The sequence below is a fragment of the Limulus polyphemus genome, unplaced genomic scaffold (genome assembly GCF_000517525.1).
Source record: "Limulus polyphemus unplaced genomic scaffold, Limulus_polyphemus-2.1.2 Scaffold504, whole genome shotgun sequence".
NCBI lineage: Eukaryota > Metazoa > Arthropoda > Merostomata > Xiphosura > Limulidae > Limulus > Limulus polyphemus.
The window spans coordinates 441,660-460,353 of record NW_013666114.1 but is presented as its reverse complement, the minus strand read 5'-3'; the positions used below and the strand labels follow the sequence as shown (position 1 = coordinate 460,353).

The 18,694-nt window shown below is 32.5% G+C and overlaps 1 protein-coding gene across 2 annotated transcripts in view; it reads right to left on the bottom strand.

Moving 5' to 3' along the window:
* Positions 1–18,694, bottom strand: part of LOC106458720 (potassium/sodium hyperpolarization-activated cyclic nucleotide-gated channel 2-like) — a 130,335-nt gene that overhangs the window by 80,701 nt on the left and 30,940 nt on the right. For both annotated transcript variants that reach the window (XM_022384993.1, XM_013918260.2), the window contains exon 2: positions 776–1,297. In XM_022384993.1, coding sequence (XP_022240701.1) covers positions 776–1,297 — 522 coding nt within the window. The remainder of the gene's footprint in view (positions 1–775; positions 1,298–18,694) is intronic.

The following is an 18,694-nucleotide window of genomic DNA, read 5'->3' as shown; positions in this document are numbered from 1 at the left end:
ATATTTCAACCACCTCAGATGTTCTCTCCTGATCTTTGTTTTTACCATTGTACTTGTATTGTGTATACAACGTCATGTGAAAAGGTAAACAATTACTGAACCGACACTTACACTGTTACACTTTATGATTAACGTAGCTCAAAAAATATTGTTACGTCATGTTGCTCATTCTTGTATATCAAAATTATGTCTGTCCTAGCTTACAATACGGATAATACCATTACTGTACCTGATGATGACATAACCTTGTCGAAACGTTGTACATTTGCTTTTATGTTAGACTTATATTAAAGTTTTTCTTCATTACCCATTCAAGCCGTCTCCAGCCATTATTAGTCTCAAAGTGGGTTCCTCGTCACCGAATCATTACTTATTGTTTTTCGTCTTTAACTCTCAATTCATATTTTTATACTTTATTCATAAAGCTGAAATTCAAAGTATTACACCTCATAGTGAGATTCACAGTCTTGCATGTAATTCATAAAGGTCAGGTTTATATTCTTACACCTCATTCATAAGGCTAAAATGTACTTTATTACGTCTCATTTAACGCTGAGATTAACTATATTACACTTAATTCATAAATACAAGGTTTAATTTGCATTTCATTCCAAGAAAAAATCAAAAAGTAAAAACAAATAATGAAAAACTACATATTATACATTGGTGGTTCATCAGACTTTCTGAATTTGTTTAAACAAACAAAGGATCTTAAGTTTTAATCAAGCATTATGTGCTATACGTAAGGGTTAGTTTGCGAGTTAATACACTTTACCTGAATGTAGAACAAGGGTGGATAATCCAGTGTCCGGCAGCTTTCTGTCTGATCCGTTCTTTCATAAGGGCTTTCTTACTTCCAAACAGTTTCATAGCGAGTTTGTTATCGGACGGCTGAAAGAGCGCTTCCAGTTGATTCCGCATAAACGATGCCTTAGCTTCCGCCAGTACTGGGGCCAGTTCTTCCTTGGGTGTTCCATATAGACTAACGTCGTCCTTTTCATTACCGCCGTCCTTATTTGGGCCCCCTCCCCCAATACTGGATCGCCCATCTTTAAAATTTATTTCAGACATAATATAGTCGTTAACAAGTGCCGGATCATCGTCTCCGGTGGCAGTTACCAGCGAGTCTGTGTTTTCAACACTAATTTTGATGGATTCTTCCTTGTGTAGGCTACGTGGTGAACGAATCTCTTCTTCTGAGGGTGTCCCACAACTAATACGGCCGTTAGCAAGCCGAAGACTCGGAAACCGTTGTGCTCTTCGTCCCTTTGTGTCCGTATCCATCGTTCCTGAGCCACTATATGTTATTGAAAGAAAAAAAGGGAAATCAACAATGATAGCTCAACTAGAGCACGGACAGTGAAAAGGGCTTTACCAATAGAAAAGGAAAAACCAAAATCCCTGTGAATGACATTGGTAAATCGTGTCAGGGATATATAATTTTCTTCTTAATAAAACACGTGAAACAATCAATTGAAAATCTAATTTTGCAGTATTTTATATTGTACATAAATAGTCCTATTAAACTGGAAATATTACGTCTCAATATATTTTACAAAACTAACAGTTCACTTTAAACGTAAGTTTTGTTTGTTTGTAATTAAGCACAAAGCTACACAATAGGCTATCTGTGCTCTGCCCACCAAGGGTTAAACGTAAGTATTAATATATATATGTATAATTATTCTGAATTAACGTTCACTGAAACAGTGTTGTTGATTTTAATATCAGATTAAACGTAAAGTTGATTCACGATGTTAGGAAAATACATAGGTTCAAAAAAATCAATTAAAGACAAACACAAAACACTATAACCCGAGCGCTTTCCAAAGACGGACCTTTTCTTCATCAGGGTCAAACACAATTAATCTTTCAAACATAGTTCTTTCAGATGAAGAACTTAATCTCCTCAGAAAAGGTCACATCTTCTGTCCGAAAAACAACTTTGTTAATGAACCTTGACTTCTAAGTGTGTTTAATTGAGATATCCTTATATTTGAATTACGAAATGTTTTAAAATATTTGGTTTTAGGTATAGTCAGCTTGTCTCTCTAAACACTCCATTTATTTCATTTTATGGGGCTGTTGAGAAATCGCTACACTACTATTTATGAATATGAGTCAAACTAATTAAGAACAGGATTAGTAGGAAAAAATATAGCAACTTTTATTTAAGCCATATTTTTGTCTGTCTTTATTTTGTGGTTCATTGTCTAGGGGTATGTCTTGTATTTAAAATTATTTCCAAGTATGTTTTCTCTCACAGTATGGGTTAGAATTAGTTATGGAGTCATATTTGTTTCTGAGTTCAGTCAAATTCATGAAAATATTCCTAACACGAAGTTACACAACGAGGTATTTAATTTCCGTCAACTGCAGAAAATCGAAGAATGGATTTTATGTTGTAAGTCCCTAAACTTAATATACACCTGAGTATAGTTTGATTAAAACACTAACTTATTGGAAAACATTAGTAAAGGTTAAATGCTGTAGATTTTTTCATAAATGCTAGTATTCTACTTCACACGCTCTCTCTCTATATATGTGTGTGTGTGTGCGTGTATATATATATATATATTTAGGAAGTAATAATTTTTGGAATTTTACTTGACATGTTCATTACGTGATGTTCCACCTCACTCTGGAAATGCACGAGATACTTAACGTGATGTTCTACTTCACACTACATGCACAAAATAATGTCTTTACCTCTAAATTATTAAGCTAGAGAAGAGGTAGCTATTTTTGAAACAACATTACGAATGTGTTTTGTTAGGTACGACGGTTACTCTGTATATTTAGAAAATGACAATATTCCTTGTCTTCTATACAACAGATAGCTCAACATTGTTCTTATAGGTACATTAATGCTCACTGGGACAAACAAAGGGTAATATTTTGTCGTCATAACCACAGACTCTCATGTTTTATCAAACGACAATATATATAAGTACATTATAGTTCTTTCTTCTATAACTAAAATCATATATTTGGACGAAAAATAACTGACAGGCGTATCTTGTTTTTAGCTTTACCACATGTAACTAACTTGTGCTAGTTTCGGGGAATTCAGCTACTCACTAATGATTCCCGAATAAAAGCGAATCAAAGAATATTTAACAATGTGGGAAGTGAATAATATAAAAAAATGCCATACATATCTCCTGGAGATAACATACACGCGTCTAAACATGAAGAGTGGTTATAGAGAACGTTGACGTTTAAGTTTTTATTTTATTTTAAAATTATAAAAGTGTCGATGATTCACACAATACAGATAAATTAAAACTAAATATTTTAATCTAGAAAACGTGTTATTTTGGATAAATTATGAATAAACTCAGTTTTATAATTAGCTGTATGGTATACGACTTCTTTTCTCATTGGACAGTATCGTACTTGAAATATTCTGGTTGGATCTTAAAGCATGATATCAAACTAGATATTTGGGATATATATCCATATCGACTTAGAGCCTCATTGGAATTTGGAATGTGATAATCGACTAGACTGATAGATCTACTGAATTTTGGAGTTTAGTATAAGTCAGACTTTAGATTCTTCGGTTTAATATTAAGCTGGACTAGATGCCTGAGCTGTATATATCCAATTGAAGTGATAGTTTACCTGAACATTTGGACTAGATAGCCAAGACGATTAGCACTTTGATTGGATGTTTGAGCTATAGATAACCAGATGAAGTTTGAATGGATATCCGAGATAAATAAATAACTAGACTCATAGTTTGATTGGGTGTTTGAATTATAAATAACCAGATGTAGTTTGAATTGGTATGTAAGCTAAATACTATCAACCAGCTGAACTGGTAGTTCGATTGGATAGTTGAGCTATAAATAACAAGATATAGTATAACTGAATGTTTGAGCTATATATGACCAGTTGGAGTGGTAATTTAACTGTACGTTTGAGCTAAACGGAGCACCTGAACTGGTAGTTTGACTGGTTGTTTGAGGTACAAATAACCAGATGTAGTTTTACTGGATGTTTCAGCTATATATAACCAGCTGGAGTGGTAGTTTAACTGAATGTTTGAGATATAGATAACCAGTTGTTGCTTGACTAAGTATTTGGGCTAGATAACTAGCTGGCGTGGTAGTTTGAGTTACAGATAGTCAAGTTGACTGGTAGTTTGGCTCGATATTTGAGCTAGATAACATTTATTGCAGGATAAAGATATATGTTTACATTAATTTGGTTACATTCACTTCTATCAACCAAGATGTGGTGTTGAAACGGAAGTCAGGTAGTTATAGTATAATAAACATTTACCTAGGATAACCTTGCATTTATGGGTTGCACTTTGTGAAAGTACTTTCTCTTTTAAACTTTGTTAATGTCCGTGCTTTATCGATGATGGCAACACGAAGATGACGTTATGGCTAAGGTAACTTGTAAGTGTAGCCAGAAGCGAAATAAAAACTTCTTTTCTAGATACACTTCACTTACTTATCACTATATATATATACACCATCAGCTTAGAAAACTTTCATCTGAGCACGTGATCTAGTTGGACGAAGATCAAAATAGAAACACAAATCAATGTTTGATTGGAGAATGCCACTAACAATGGGTTTAGAATTTTATCGTTCACAGAGAGAGAAAGAGGCCAAAGGAATTTGTGCTGTGCTTAAACGTCATGTAATCAAAGTTAGCGTGCATGCGACACAGATGGAATAAATTCTCCAATAAAGACAAAACAATTTTCTTGAAATACTAAACAATATTCAATAAACAACTCAACTACAAAAATACTCATTTACAATGAGAAAAAACACCCAAGAGTTCATTGTAAAAATAAAAGTGTAAGACAGAACAATGTCATCGTTTTTTCAATAAGTGGTTTAAACTAGGGTGTTGAATATAATAACAAAGGGAATCTAAACAATTAGACATAGTTAAAAAGAAAGTAAGGCAAGGAAACTATGTGAATGGTGATGTACTGCCCCTGATATAAGAAAACATATTTTCTTTCTTATTCATGTATTTTAAACAAAATACTTATTTTATGTTGTCAGGCATCATGTGTGAAATATATTAAGCACTAACAATAATAATTGTTATCTTACTTGTGTGATTTTCTTAGTAGAAACAATGATAATTGTTATCTTACTTTGGTGATTTTCTAAATATAAACAATAATAATTGTTATCTTACTTGTGTGATTTTCTTAGTAGAAACAATGATAATTGTTATCTTACTTGTGTGATTTTCTTAGTAGAAACAATGATAATTGTTATCTTACTTTGGTGATTTTCTAAATATAAACAACAATAATTGTTCTCTTACTTGTGTGATTTTCTAAATATAAACAATAATAATTGTTATCTTACTTGAGTGATTTTCTAAATATAAACAATAGTAATTGTTATCTTACTTGTGATTTTCTAAATATAAACAATAGTAATTGTTATCTCACTTGTGTGATTACTAAATATAATCAATAATAATTGTTATCTCACTTGTGTGATTTTCTAAATATAAACAATAATAATTATTATCTTACTTGTGTGATTTACTAAATATAATCAATAATAATTGTTATCTTACTTGTGTGATTTTCTAAATATAATCAATAATAATTGTTATCTTACTTGTGTGATTTTCTAAATATAAACAATAGTAATTGTTATCTTACTTGTGTGAATTACTAAATATAATCAATAATAATTGTTATCTCACTTGTGTGATTTTCTAAATATAATCAATAATAATTGTTATCTCACTTGTGTGATTTTCTAAATATAAACAATAGTAATTGTTATTTTATTTGGGTGATTTTCTAAATATAAACAATAATAATTATTATCTTACTTGTGTGATTTACTAAATATAATCAATAATAATTGTTATCTCACTTGTGTGCTTTTCTAAATATAAACAATAATAATTGTTATCTTACTTGAGTAATTTTCGAAGTATAAACAATAGTAATTGTTATTTCACTTGTGTGATTTACTAAGTAGAAACAATAATAATATTGTTTTACTTGTGTGATTTACTAAATATAAACAATAATAATTGTTATCTTACTTGAGTGATTTTTCTAAATATAAACAATAGTAATTGTTATCCTACTTGGGTGATTTTCTAAATATAAACAATAGTAATTGTTATCTTACTTGTGTGATTTACTAAATAGAAACAATAATAATATTGTTTTACTTGTATGATTTACTTAGTATAAGCAGTAATATCTATCATTCTAGCTGAATAATGTACAAAAACAAAATATTATATAAAGAGTTGTTGTTATTTTAACGCAAAGCTACGTAATGGAATATCCACCGTGGATAATTTATTTCCGGATTTTAGAATTATAAGTCGTAAACATACCGCTGACCCATCTGGTGACACTACGTCCTGTTTTTCCATCTAGAGTCTAGTGTTTTGCTAAAATTCAGAGAGAACGTAAAAACTGATTATTTTAAGTATATATTTTCTGTTTGAAATTAATGGATGCATACTTTGCTCTTCAAAAAAACAGTTTCCTTCAATGTGGTCTATGTTATTATGGTTCTTCACCATCTTCAAACATTTAAAATATTGACATATCCTGAAAAATATTGTCCGAGTGTGTTACGAGGAAATGAACTCTCTGGCCTAATGATAAGGCTTTAACAGAAGGAGATAATATAATACATACTTTGAAAGAAAAAAAAAGACCCCAGTTAATAACAAAAGAACAAACCTTGTTTCTGAACAAGAGTCATAAATTTTCACGAAAACAATTCTGTAAATAAATAGGAGAACGTAACTAACCTAACATATCGTTTTATATATATAAAAAGTAAACCGCCGTTAAATAAGCTAAGAGAACATCTCTTTACTCAAGTTAGAAACTTACTAAGTTACAGAACGTGACACTGGTGTCAATAACTTAACATAACGTTTTATTAAAAAAGAAACCGCCGTTAAATAAGCTAAGAGAACATCTCTTTACCCAAATTAGAAACTTACTAAGTTACAGAACGTGACACTGGATATAATCACTAGCTTAAACGAAGATTTCGTAAAGATACAACTCGGGAAACCGCCGTTGAATAAATTAGGATAAATAAGTCACTGGAGCACGTAATAAGAATAGCTTAGGTATAAAAGAGACATTACTGATCAACAAACTTAAGCCATGGCTGAACGATACGAGCTCAGCTGTTAAACTTCTAATATTAATATCACCTAATAGTTTATAACATTAGATACTGATTTCATAAGGAAATTATTTCGAACTGCTTAATGATGAATTTTGTCGAAGTTTGAGAGCTATCGTGGTATATTCAGATGGCCAATTAAGGCAAGTTATTCAAGCTACTGATATTCTGAGTGCGAAAAGCCCACCTCAGACGCCACAATTATCTCTGTACCCACTGAATATTACTTAATTTGTATCTTTTAAACAAGTACTAAATTTAGTATAGTATTTTAAGTTTAATATTAATTTAGTAAAATTATAGTTTAGGTCTTCAGGCTGTGGATGTTTTATGTGTTTCATGAAATAAGAGGGATATTTTGTTATAATGTTTCAGTTTTTGTTGTCTAAATGTTAGATATATTCTATCCTTTATGATATTATTTTATGTGTATGTTGAATTTATTTAACATAAAACAATAAAGAGGTGATTAAAAGAGATAGAAGGATGATATTGTTCTTGATTTAAATTTTAAAATGTTCAAGATTATACAAGTAAAATCCCATGTTTCGATACTTTTGTATTTTGCTTTCTAAAGTTTTTGTATTCTAATTGTACAAAATTCAATGCCGAAATTAAAACATTATCAATAAATATAAAAACAGAGAGAATAGATATTTTATTTAATTCGATTACGGATGTCAAAAGCAATGATTGAAATGTGGTATGACACTTAGATTTTCTGCACGTAAATCCACTGTTATACTTACAAATGAAAGATATGGTAATAAGGTTCTATTATATATCCGTAAAACGGTAAGAGAGGATTTAGAATTTGATAAAATTCAGTTCCATCAGAAGTTTTGAAGAATTGTGAAAATATTAACTTGACACTTAAATTTGTTAATCTCAAAGTAGCAATAAATAACTTTTGTCAATCTAGACAATATTATGCCGTTAAATATAATAAAAACAGAAACATTAATTAAACAAAATTTTGACAAATTTGAAGTAGTCTCTCTAGAATTATAGAAGAAACATTTTTTGATAAGAAGAATAACTTACTAATAAATCACAACTGAGACCTTATTAAGTAACAGCACTAACTTACTGCTATGCCACGACGATAGGGGAATAAGTCTTTTTTTAAATAGGAATAATAACCCACTAGTATATAATAATTGGAACCTTGTTAAGTAATGGAAAGTATCATGTGTTAACTGAAAATTGCATATTTTTCATCAATAACACTTAATTATTTATATATCCAGTTCAAAGAAAACCTGCTTTACTAATGAAAGAGAATTGCTATATAATGCCATGAAGTACATATTGATAAGTAACATAAAATAAACACTCAGTAATGTCCTATAAAATAGACTTTGAAAAATAATGGAAGAAAAGCACTAAATTGTATCTCATAAGGAATACTTTGATAACTAATAGAAAATAATTATTAGACTTTGATAACTAATTGAATGGAGTCCCTAAATAATATCTTCTGAAGTAGATCTCCTTAGCTAAGGGAAGAAGGTAATTTATGCGTTAAAAAGCAGCGTTGTTTATCTAACATATGTTAGATGGCGCGAGGGTGTCACTATTGAACCAAAGAACTTTTTTTCTTTTCTTCTTTATCAGTAAGTGCTGGATAGACCCATTAATGCGCATGTGGACGAGGCCTAGATAAGTAAAGGTAGAGAGTCATTATTGCGCTATAAAACTGACCTTGTTTACTAATAGGATGGAGTCATTAGCGCATCAGAAAAGCAATTATGTTAAGAAATTATATATTTTGTTATTCTACAGCATCAGGTTTAAATATATATTTATAAAAATATTGAAATTAACCACAAAATATTTCCATTATGAAGTTCTTTTTATAACCCAATAATATATATAATTCAGAGCATTTTGACAGTTCTAATTTGAGATTTTTTTTTTTTTAGAAACACGGATGGTGTGGAAACTCTTAAGCCCAAAGGCGTCATAAGATACGTTGGTGTAATTTCCTAATCTGGAGAACTTATTGTACAATTTGTAGAATACAGTAAATAATTTCAAACTGAATTACATCTACTGTATAAACGAAATAAGGTAAGAGACATTTAGTTAATACCTTACATACATAAATATGTATCTGTTGAAAACTTTATGTATCTTAACTAGGATCAAAACAATTAGGACCAAGCTATACTTGTTATCGTTAAAACCGAACTCATGTATTTTATAACATTTCCCCAAAATGTTTCATATGCAAATTAGCTAAAGTCACTTAATTTACATACTTCTCGCACTCACTGAAATACAAACTAGTCTTCAGCCTGATAAGTCAGAAGTCGGGATCGTGTTGAAGTTGTAAATTTAATGAAATTTCTTTGAAAAAATGACAACTTTACTTTTGGAAATTTCCAGAAAACATAGTAGTAGTAAAGCTACGAAATAATAATACAACAAATTGTACAAGTAGTGGAGAAGACATTTTTTTCGTCTTCGTGGCCAGCTGGAATGAAGAAAAGGGTAAGAGAAATGGTGCTGGCTGTTCAAAGTCTGGGTTTTTGATTGAAATATCTCAAAATAAGGCTGATCTTGTCCACATTCAGAGACTCTTTACGCCTTTGTTGGGTCATTTGACTGGATATGCATCTCCCAGATGCATTTTATTTTATTCTTTTCTTTTTGTGGCAGCAAGCAAAATGGCTCTGGTTCATTTTAAAGCATAATATAATCAGAAAGACTTTCTGATAACGAATCAGAGAGTAGAAACGTTAATAGTAAAAATCATGTTTAAAAGTTACAAAGGTTCTTCTGAAGGTTGCAATGGGAATTCGAATAAAGAAAAACCTTAACTTCCGCACGTGTGTTTTATACTTCTGGATGTTATTTAATCGCAATACAATAATGTTATGAAGAGGACTATATGTTACTTGAGGCTACGTTACATAATCAATTAGTAAAGACAAAAAATACCGTTATGTCGAATACATATTCTGGTGTTGTTACCAGTAATATAGGCTACTCAACGTTAACGTATGACGAACAAACAGTGGCTAGAAGTAAAACTATGGTTAGCTGAATCAGGTATGCTAAAGCAGAAAAATTGCTTAAGCCGCCATATTGATGACATTAGCAAATAGGTCTGGAAACCTAGTGATTGAACAAAATCTACATTGTCAGAATTAAGTTGTGATTAAGTTTGGATGTCGTGTTCACACTTTTCCGTTCTTATTTCTAGAATCCACTACCATCCACTCTCCCATACGTGTTAAATCCGATAAGTCACAAGGAATAGGGTTAATTATGTAATTAGCATGTAAAAATATCTCAAAGCATATTTTAGTGAATTTCTGAGATCTTACAGTAATTAATATTTCGGTTCCAGTATGGATTTGAAGTATTCTGGTATATTTAAGATATATATCACTTAACTCTAATATCAACCCTTATCAGTACTGTAAAATAAATAAGTGGCCATTATTAGATGAAAGAAGTGTACCGTACACGATGTTTCGTATTATCGTATCGTATTATATATGAGTATCATTGAGACACAGAGTTAAAACCATGTCGCAACCCCCACACGAACAAGAACTAGCACAGAACTGTTACCACAGCAGGTAACGTATGAGTTTTATATTAACTATTTACAAGAAACAATAGCATCCACATTTGAAAAAGGCAATACCTATCAAAATGCTTAGTATCAAATTTGTAAGGTAAAATCTATTATATCGCCCCTTGTATGAGAGCTATAGTTAGCTATAACATGAGGGTTTCGTTGACATACCATGCAAGACATCTTGTTATAGCGCTTCTTGTAAGGGGCCTAACTAGATAACATCAGCAAGATGAAAATTGAAACAATATTCTTGGTTAAATTTATCATAGTTTGTTTATGTGGACATATTGGTAAATATATGACAAATTTTAAACATAATTTTCCCCTTTCTTCCTTATTAAGTATTACCATTTCAGTAGGCACGGTAGAGACCCCTTTGTAGAGATGAGTCCGGTAAAATTGGCGGTCTGTACATTTTTAACAAGGTAGCGAGCACGCTAAGACATCGATAAAAACCTATTCAAAGGGAGAGTAGAAAGTTCTTCACTAATTAAGTACGAAACTGTGTCTAAAGTTCGGCTAATCTTCCTTGACGTCTAGGAAACGGGCCGCAAAAACACCGATTTCCTTCATCTCCTTTCTCCCTTTCCGTCAGCTGTAACACATGAGCTGCAGTGTGTCTACTTCCAGCCTGCACACTTCAATACTCCCTAGGATGTGCCTTTCACACCTAGATCCCCACGATAGGTTATATACAGTACAAAATATGTGCAATGATACAGATTGTTTACTATTGCCCAATACGCATATTAATCAATAGATGACGCAGCCTCTGATGCTAATCTTATCAGATTCGACTTGTCTTTTGCAGCATCATGAAAGATGTAAGTTGTATGTTTATCAGGGAGCACAGTAGCGATCCCTATGTAAAGGTGTTTCCGGTTAAAAATGGCGGCCTATACGTTAAATGGTTTTGTTTGTTTGTTTTGAATTTCGCTACACGAAGGCTATCTGCGCTAGCCGTTCGTAATTTAGCAGTGTAAGACTAGAGGGAAAGCAGCTAGTCATCACCACCCACCGCCAACTCTTGGGCTACTCTTTTACCAACGAATAGTGGGATTGATCGTAACATTTTAACACCTCCACGGCTGAAAGGGCGAGCATGTTTGGTGGGACAGGGATTCGAACTCGCGACCCTCAGACTGGGAGTCGAGCGCCCTAACCACCTGGCCATGCCAGACCGCCCCAACTAAAGGGATAGAGACGAAAAGCTCTTCACTAATCAAGGACGAAACTGCCTCTAAAGTTCGGCTAACTTTCCTTGACGTCTAGAAATCGTGCAGCAGAAATATTCTCCATAGTGTACCTACTTCCAGCCTGCACACCAAATCACTCCACTACTTCCTAGGATGTGCCTTTTGATACATAGAGCAGCAAGTGATCCACGATAGATTAGTTACAGCCCAAAGTGCTAATCATGGTCTCTGATCAGTAAGCCATTGTGTGTGTCATATGGAATTAGATAATCTACCGTATACTCCTTACCGCGCCGCGCAGTATCCTGGTCATGACTTATCTTGCTTCAAGAAGTAACATCTATAGATTATATAGATTATATTATGGCTCTCTGTAGAACAGAACTGAATAAGTTGGTGAAATGATGTCTTCCACCTAGAAGTTACAGCCAAACTGGAAGCCAAGATTTCGACTTATAAAATATGCAGAAACTAGTAACAAAAACGTTTTGTTCTAAAATTTGTAGGAGTTAGGGATAGAAAAAACCAGAAACTAGAGAGTATTTGGGATGGGAGAAAAATCTGTATTACCAATTCCTGCATTACACCATTCATACACAGTAATGCAGATTCTTCTCCCATCCCAAATACTCTCCAGTTTCTGATTTTTTTTCCATCCCTAAATTCCAACCATTTTAGAACAAAACGTTTTGTTACTAGTATATTAGTGTATCTAGATTGTGAATACGAGAAGTTATGATTCGCTATACTTTACGCTATAAAATTAACATTCAAATTCCATTATTTGATCAGAAAAGATATAGCTCAAGAGTTGGCTGTGTGTGTTGTTAACTAGCTACCTTTCCTTTCGGCTACTGCATGGCTAGCTCGGACAGTTTTTTATGTACTTTGAAAGAAGCTCTGAAACTAAATAGAGAAGTTAAAAAATGTTTCTAATTTTGTAGATTATACGTGGATCCGATTAGGAGGAATAGTCATTAGTTTCATGTACCACTTTTAATATTCTAAAGACTTAAATATTCATACAAATAATGTTTTCATTGAACGTAATTCATCTATTCCTTGCGTATAATTGTTAAGAGTTTAAAATGAGAATATTTTATTCCGCCACTTCGCATTGAATTCTCAATTTGTATTCGTTAATTCAATATTGGAATATTAATTGCGTCTAGCTATTTAGATACTGTCGGAAGAAAGGCTATAAAGTTAAAAAAATAAATTACAACTCGACTTATTAAAGTCGGTGATTGATGTTTTGAACAGTTTAAAAACTTGAAGTCTTCTTTTACTTCATTCAATGAAAACTTTGAATACAAAGAAAGTTCAAGCATGTATGATTTTAGATATGGATGTATTATATACAGCCTACCTATAAGTAAATAGATACCCATTCCATAGATAATTCATTTTCATTAAATAAACAAACGTGAATCAAAAGGTTTAAGATTACGTTCGTATTCTGTGGATCTACTCTTTGCAGTATTTAAGATAAAAATACGGTTATACATCATACTTACACGATCTTTAGTCTCGGTCTGTTGGATTGTACTCACTCCTGAGGGTATCAATAGAAATACTTTGGAACGCTTTCGCATGGAACGATCAAGGATGAACTACTCAAGCTCCATTGTTCTAGCTACGGTAGAGTAGTAATACTATGACCTTCAAGTCATTGCTCGTGTCTCGGGATGTATGTAAGCCCCATCTTGCATGATAACGCTGTCTTGTCTGATAAGCTGGTAGAAGACCTTGCTCGAAAAATGTGACGAGCAGCACATAGATTACTGCTAGCTGTGACCTGCTTCAATAACATCCAAACCATAACAAAAATACTTCCATGATTGTTGTGGCTTGTAAACGAAATTTTTTGAAATTTCTTGGGATGATAGTCGTCAAACTCAGGTGAGTCCAATATCTGGTAATTGTGCAAATTTTGAGTCTTTGGAAAAACAAAGTGCCATAAGACAAGACGGTGTAATAGTGCTGTGATACCCAGTGCTATCGACTTACGACACTACCTGAAGCGAGGAATGTTTTTATTTTAACTGTTCTTCCATTGTAACTCATGCTGTGAAAATAGCACTTATTCACTCATGCACTTATTCTGCAACAGTAGTAGACATTTGACGTGTGTTATCATTCACTCTTCTCTTGGTTATTGGTGTGCATTGTCACTCTACTCATTGTGGTTAGCAGTATTACAAGTGATCGGGCGATTTTCCTCTGACCTTCACTGTCCTCCAATCGTCCACTATGCAACCTGGAGAAAATTCTGTTACTTATAGAGATCCTTTCATTCCTGGCATAACTTTTGTATTTATACTTCTAGGTTATTTGACTATGAAGTCATGAAGATGGTGGATTATTATAGAAGCGATCTACAACATGTAAAAAGCGAAAATAACTTCACAATATTACACAGCTTATGAATAAATATATAGTCTGTTGTAGAACACTTTGATTGTGTTATACTCGCACTTTCCTTTCCCATCAACACTACTAGAGTTGTATTTATTTCTACCAAGAAATGACTTATATTAATGTGATATACGGGCATATTATGGGTTTCCTACCTTCTACAATAATATAGAATTATTCCAAATTATTGATTATCTAGATTCTGCACTGTTATAGCAGCAACACGTGGTTCAAGGTGTTTAATATTATCTTGTTCGAGTCAACTCAGCCCTTTGTTCTTATGTTAGATGACGTATTCTCCAGAAAGGATATTTCAGAATATTTTGAACCTGAATTAAAACCAGTTAAACTGGAATATCCTTTACTTGCTGAACTATGGCGCCAACTAAAACTGATAGTTTGCCAATGCTGTTAGGTCACGAAATGGGGTCATCCACTAGACAAAAAAAATCAAGGTGATGTTTGAAATCTAGGCACAATACTTTTACTCAGCTCTACTTGGAGTTCATCTTGATTAGTATGGCATTGATTCATTTTGACAGAGGTAGAGCTGGTGAGCTATTGAATGATCCAATAGAGGCGATCGTCTACTTGTCTACGCAGGTACGCATACTGTTTTTTATGTCGTTTCTAAATAAATATAATTTTCATTTGAATTTCTCCAACCTCTTTATTTCTCACGTAACTACCTTTACTTCTTGATTGAATATATGACTTTTTGTGGGTTTGCCTGTCTGATACTTATCGAGACTTTACCTGAAAATACCACACTAATACACATAAAAAATCGTTGTATGTTAGTATAATCTACACACATACATTTATAACTAGGTTTTGTTTCTTACAGTAATTTTTTGTTCCTTCACCTTCCTCTCACTTTTCTATCTCCCTCACATCACCTGGTCTTATTTCTCCCTCTGCTAATCGCCCGCCTTTTATATTACCTTCTAAAAAACACACCTGTCGAACACACCTGTTTTCCTTTAATTTGATTGCAACGTTTCAGAATCAACTGAAATAAATAAATAAAAAAAAAACAGGCAGACGGTTTCTTCAACAATTTTCTAATAACTTAGTACTGTAGACCTCTAATCTCAGTTAGGGACTGGCTAAAATCTGGTTGCTTTCTCACTTCTCTAAACCTCAACCGATGTTTCGTACACCTAATTACATAATATAATCATGTAGAGAACTTTTTTGAGATAATATGGAAATTCAGTATGTATAAAGAGTTATTAGGAGTTTTTGAAATGTTATGGAAAGTCAGTCTATAAAAGGAATTGTCAGGAGTTTGTGAAATCCTATGAGAATCCAGCCAATATAAAGAGTTGTTAGAGGTTTGGGAAATTCTAGAAAATCAAACCTGTGTAAAAAGCTTTTAGGGATGTTCAAATCCTTACGAAGCCTAGCCTGTATAAGGATTTATTTGGGATTCGTGAACTCTTATGAGAATTCAGCGTGAATAAGGAATTCTTAGGTGTTTTTGACCTATTATGGAAACCCAGCCTGTATATTCGAAATTTGCACCTATAGCGAAGATAAAACAGCCTCAGCGCGAAATTAAATCAATTATAAACAAAGTAAAGTAAAAATATCCACTTTAGTTTGTTACTATTGTTGCTTAAACACGTCATTAATAGGCAGTTGAGATTACTATAACTAGTTGTTATTATTATTTCTTTTTGCATTACAGTGTATTGAGTTAGCGTTTTTGACTGCTCCTGCTTGTTTCCAGAATAAGACGACGTTTCGGCTTGAATACTGGAGTCTTATTCAGATCGAACTTTGTTTCTTCGTAACATGCAACTGTTTCTCAATTTACTGTTATTTTTTGCATTTAAGATTTATTGCTATCGCTACTAAAGTTAGCTTTTGTTAATGTTTCGTGTTTTAAGTTCTAGAACATCTGAATAGAAATCGAGAGGCTATAAAACTACATCAAGAACAATAGTAGTTTGGAAAAACAGAAGTTATTGATAGTGTTTAAAGTATAATCTTCGAAGTTATATTTGGAATAGTTCGTAATTGTCTTTGTTATGTACCTCACTATTAAGATCTTCACATTTCTATCTGAAATATCATTATAAATTCAAAGGAAACGTGACTGTGTCGCGAGCTACAACGATCTGTAACACTTTGAATGAATATTATATAAGATTATCAACTCTCTTGTGCTTAATACTCAGATCAATGTAATCATGACGAGCACATGATTCACTATTAATTATATACGAGTGAAAACCTTCCCTCCCTTAAGTTTATATTGGACATCAGTTATAGCAAAGTCCAGTCCAAATTCATAGCGAATAAAGTACTCAGAATAAAAGCTGTGCAAAATGATATAAGACTGTCTAAGCTAGGTTTATTAGGTTCCCATTAGTTGTGATTTTTTAAGGTATCATAAAATACAATACGTATATTCTAAGTACTACATTTGGAGACAGAGAGGTATAAGTTTTTTGGTACGATAGCGTATACTGAGTTCAACTGTTCTTATAAATACAGGACCTGAGCCAGCAGCAATTACGTGAATAATACATGAAGTACAGGAGTTGTGTGGGTGTGTTTGTTCGCACAAAGCTACACAATAAGCTATCTGTGCTGTTCCCACCGTAGGTATTGAAATCCGATTTTTAGCGTTATAAGCCTTCAATACCGAGTTTCGTTTTTTTTTTTTTCTGTATTTCTTGGGAGTTCAATTTGAATAGTATATGAAAGGGTACTGTTAACCCACAAAATGCTCGAAACTCCACACTCTGTGAGGATATCTTGGTAAAGATGGGTGGATACCTGTACATCTTCAAGGAGAATTTCACCACTGTAGGAAGTAAGTGCTTCTAAGATATATCCAAAACTGCAAACTTCACTCATGTTAACATGAGTCTGGTTCTTATTTCGCCACTACCATTCCAAAAAAAAGTTCTAAATATCTTTTAATAAAAGTTTCACAAGTTAAGAAAGACGATCTGATTTAATTCTTGCTTACAAGAAAATCACATTATATCCTGTAAGTGTCTTGTTATATTTACACGTATGGTATAAGTGTAAAAGAAGAAGTGAGATATTTAATGCGTTATACAATACCTCATTATATCACTAAAGCTTTGCTGTAATTCAGCGCATTATATTTGTTTCTTACATTCAAAGAAGACCAATCGGTTTTAACTTTCGTTCAAAGTTATCCAAATAAAAAAAAGATACACAACAGAGGGAATGTTAGATAAAGTTGTTGTTGTTTTTATCAAGTACAATGATATTCATAATGTTCTGTTTACTGGTATAGAGTACTTTGTGTCGTATCAAAATTTATGAAACTAGCGTTTAAACTATGCGTTTTATTTGTGTAACTATAACTTAGCATAATGGAATTTGAAACCTGTCAAAACCTACTGTTTTAAAATACTTTTAAGAGGAATATTGGGGATATTGTATCACTATACGCCTGAAAATGAATCTAACTACATCATTATTTACAAGTCCAGTACGGGTTCTTCAGTAAGAAAAATTTAAACTTTCGTGAAACACATATTGGACAACTAAAGAATAATGATATATATATATATAGATCACCAGTCTTATCGTTATGTTCTTTCACACCTAATAACCACTAATATATCATGTTTCTTTATTGCTTCAAGGCATATTCATGTATAGGACTGGTTCTATTTAGTCTTTGAACATTAAAAGATATTTTCGAGGTTTGCAAACATATTTCGTACTGGCGCCATTACTTTCAAAACAAAACATAATGTTTTCAATCATACTTATATTGACTATCCTATAGTACAAATATCAGTATTTGTAAACTATGCCTTAAACAACAAATATTAAGTTAATGTAAGAATAAAATACACGATGGTTAACACCTTGAGGTTTCAACATACATTGATGCAAGATATATCTAAAACCTGGAAGAGGGACGTAAAAACAGAAATCTATAAAAAGAGTGCTACTTTTGGAGGTAAAATGAAATAAGATTACTTAAAACTCGTGCAATAACAAAAAACTATGTATTTAATAAGTGCCAAGTATGTCAGATGAAGCAAAAGTTTGCTTATGCAACTATGTACGAATCATTTGTTGAGTAATTCAATTGTTGTGAATAGACGTTATGCTACTCGAAACTTCTGAATTTTTCTCTTTGCTTTAAGTGAATGTTGTTACATCATAACGTCTCACAGTTTGTATAAAGTTCTAGGGATCATTCGGGCAATATATATAGGCGACCAAGTTAGTGTAAGTAAATTCGATGACGAGGAACCCACTTTGAGACTAATAATGGTTGGAGACGGCTTGAATGGGTAATGAAGAAAAAC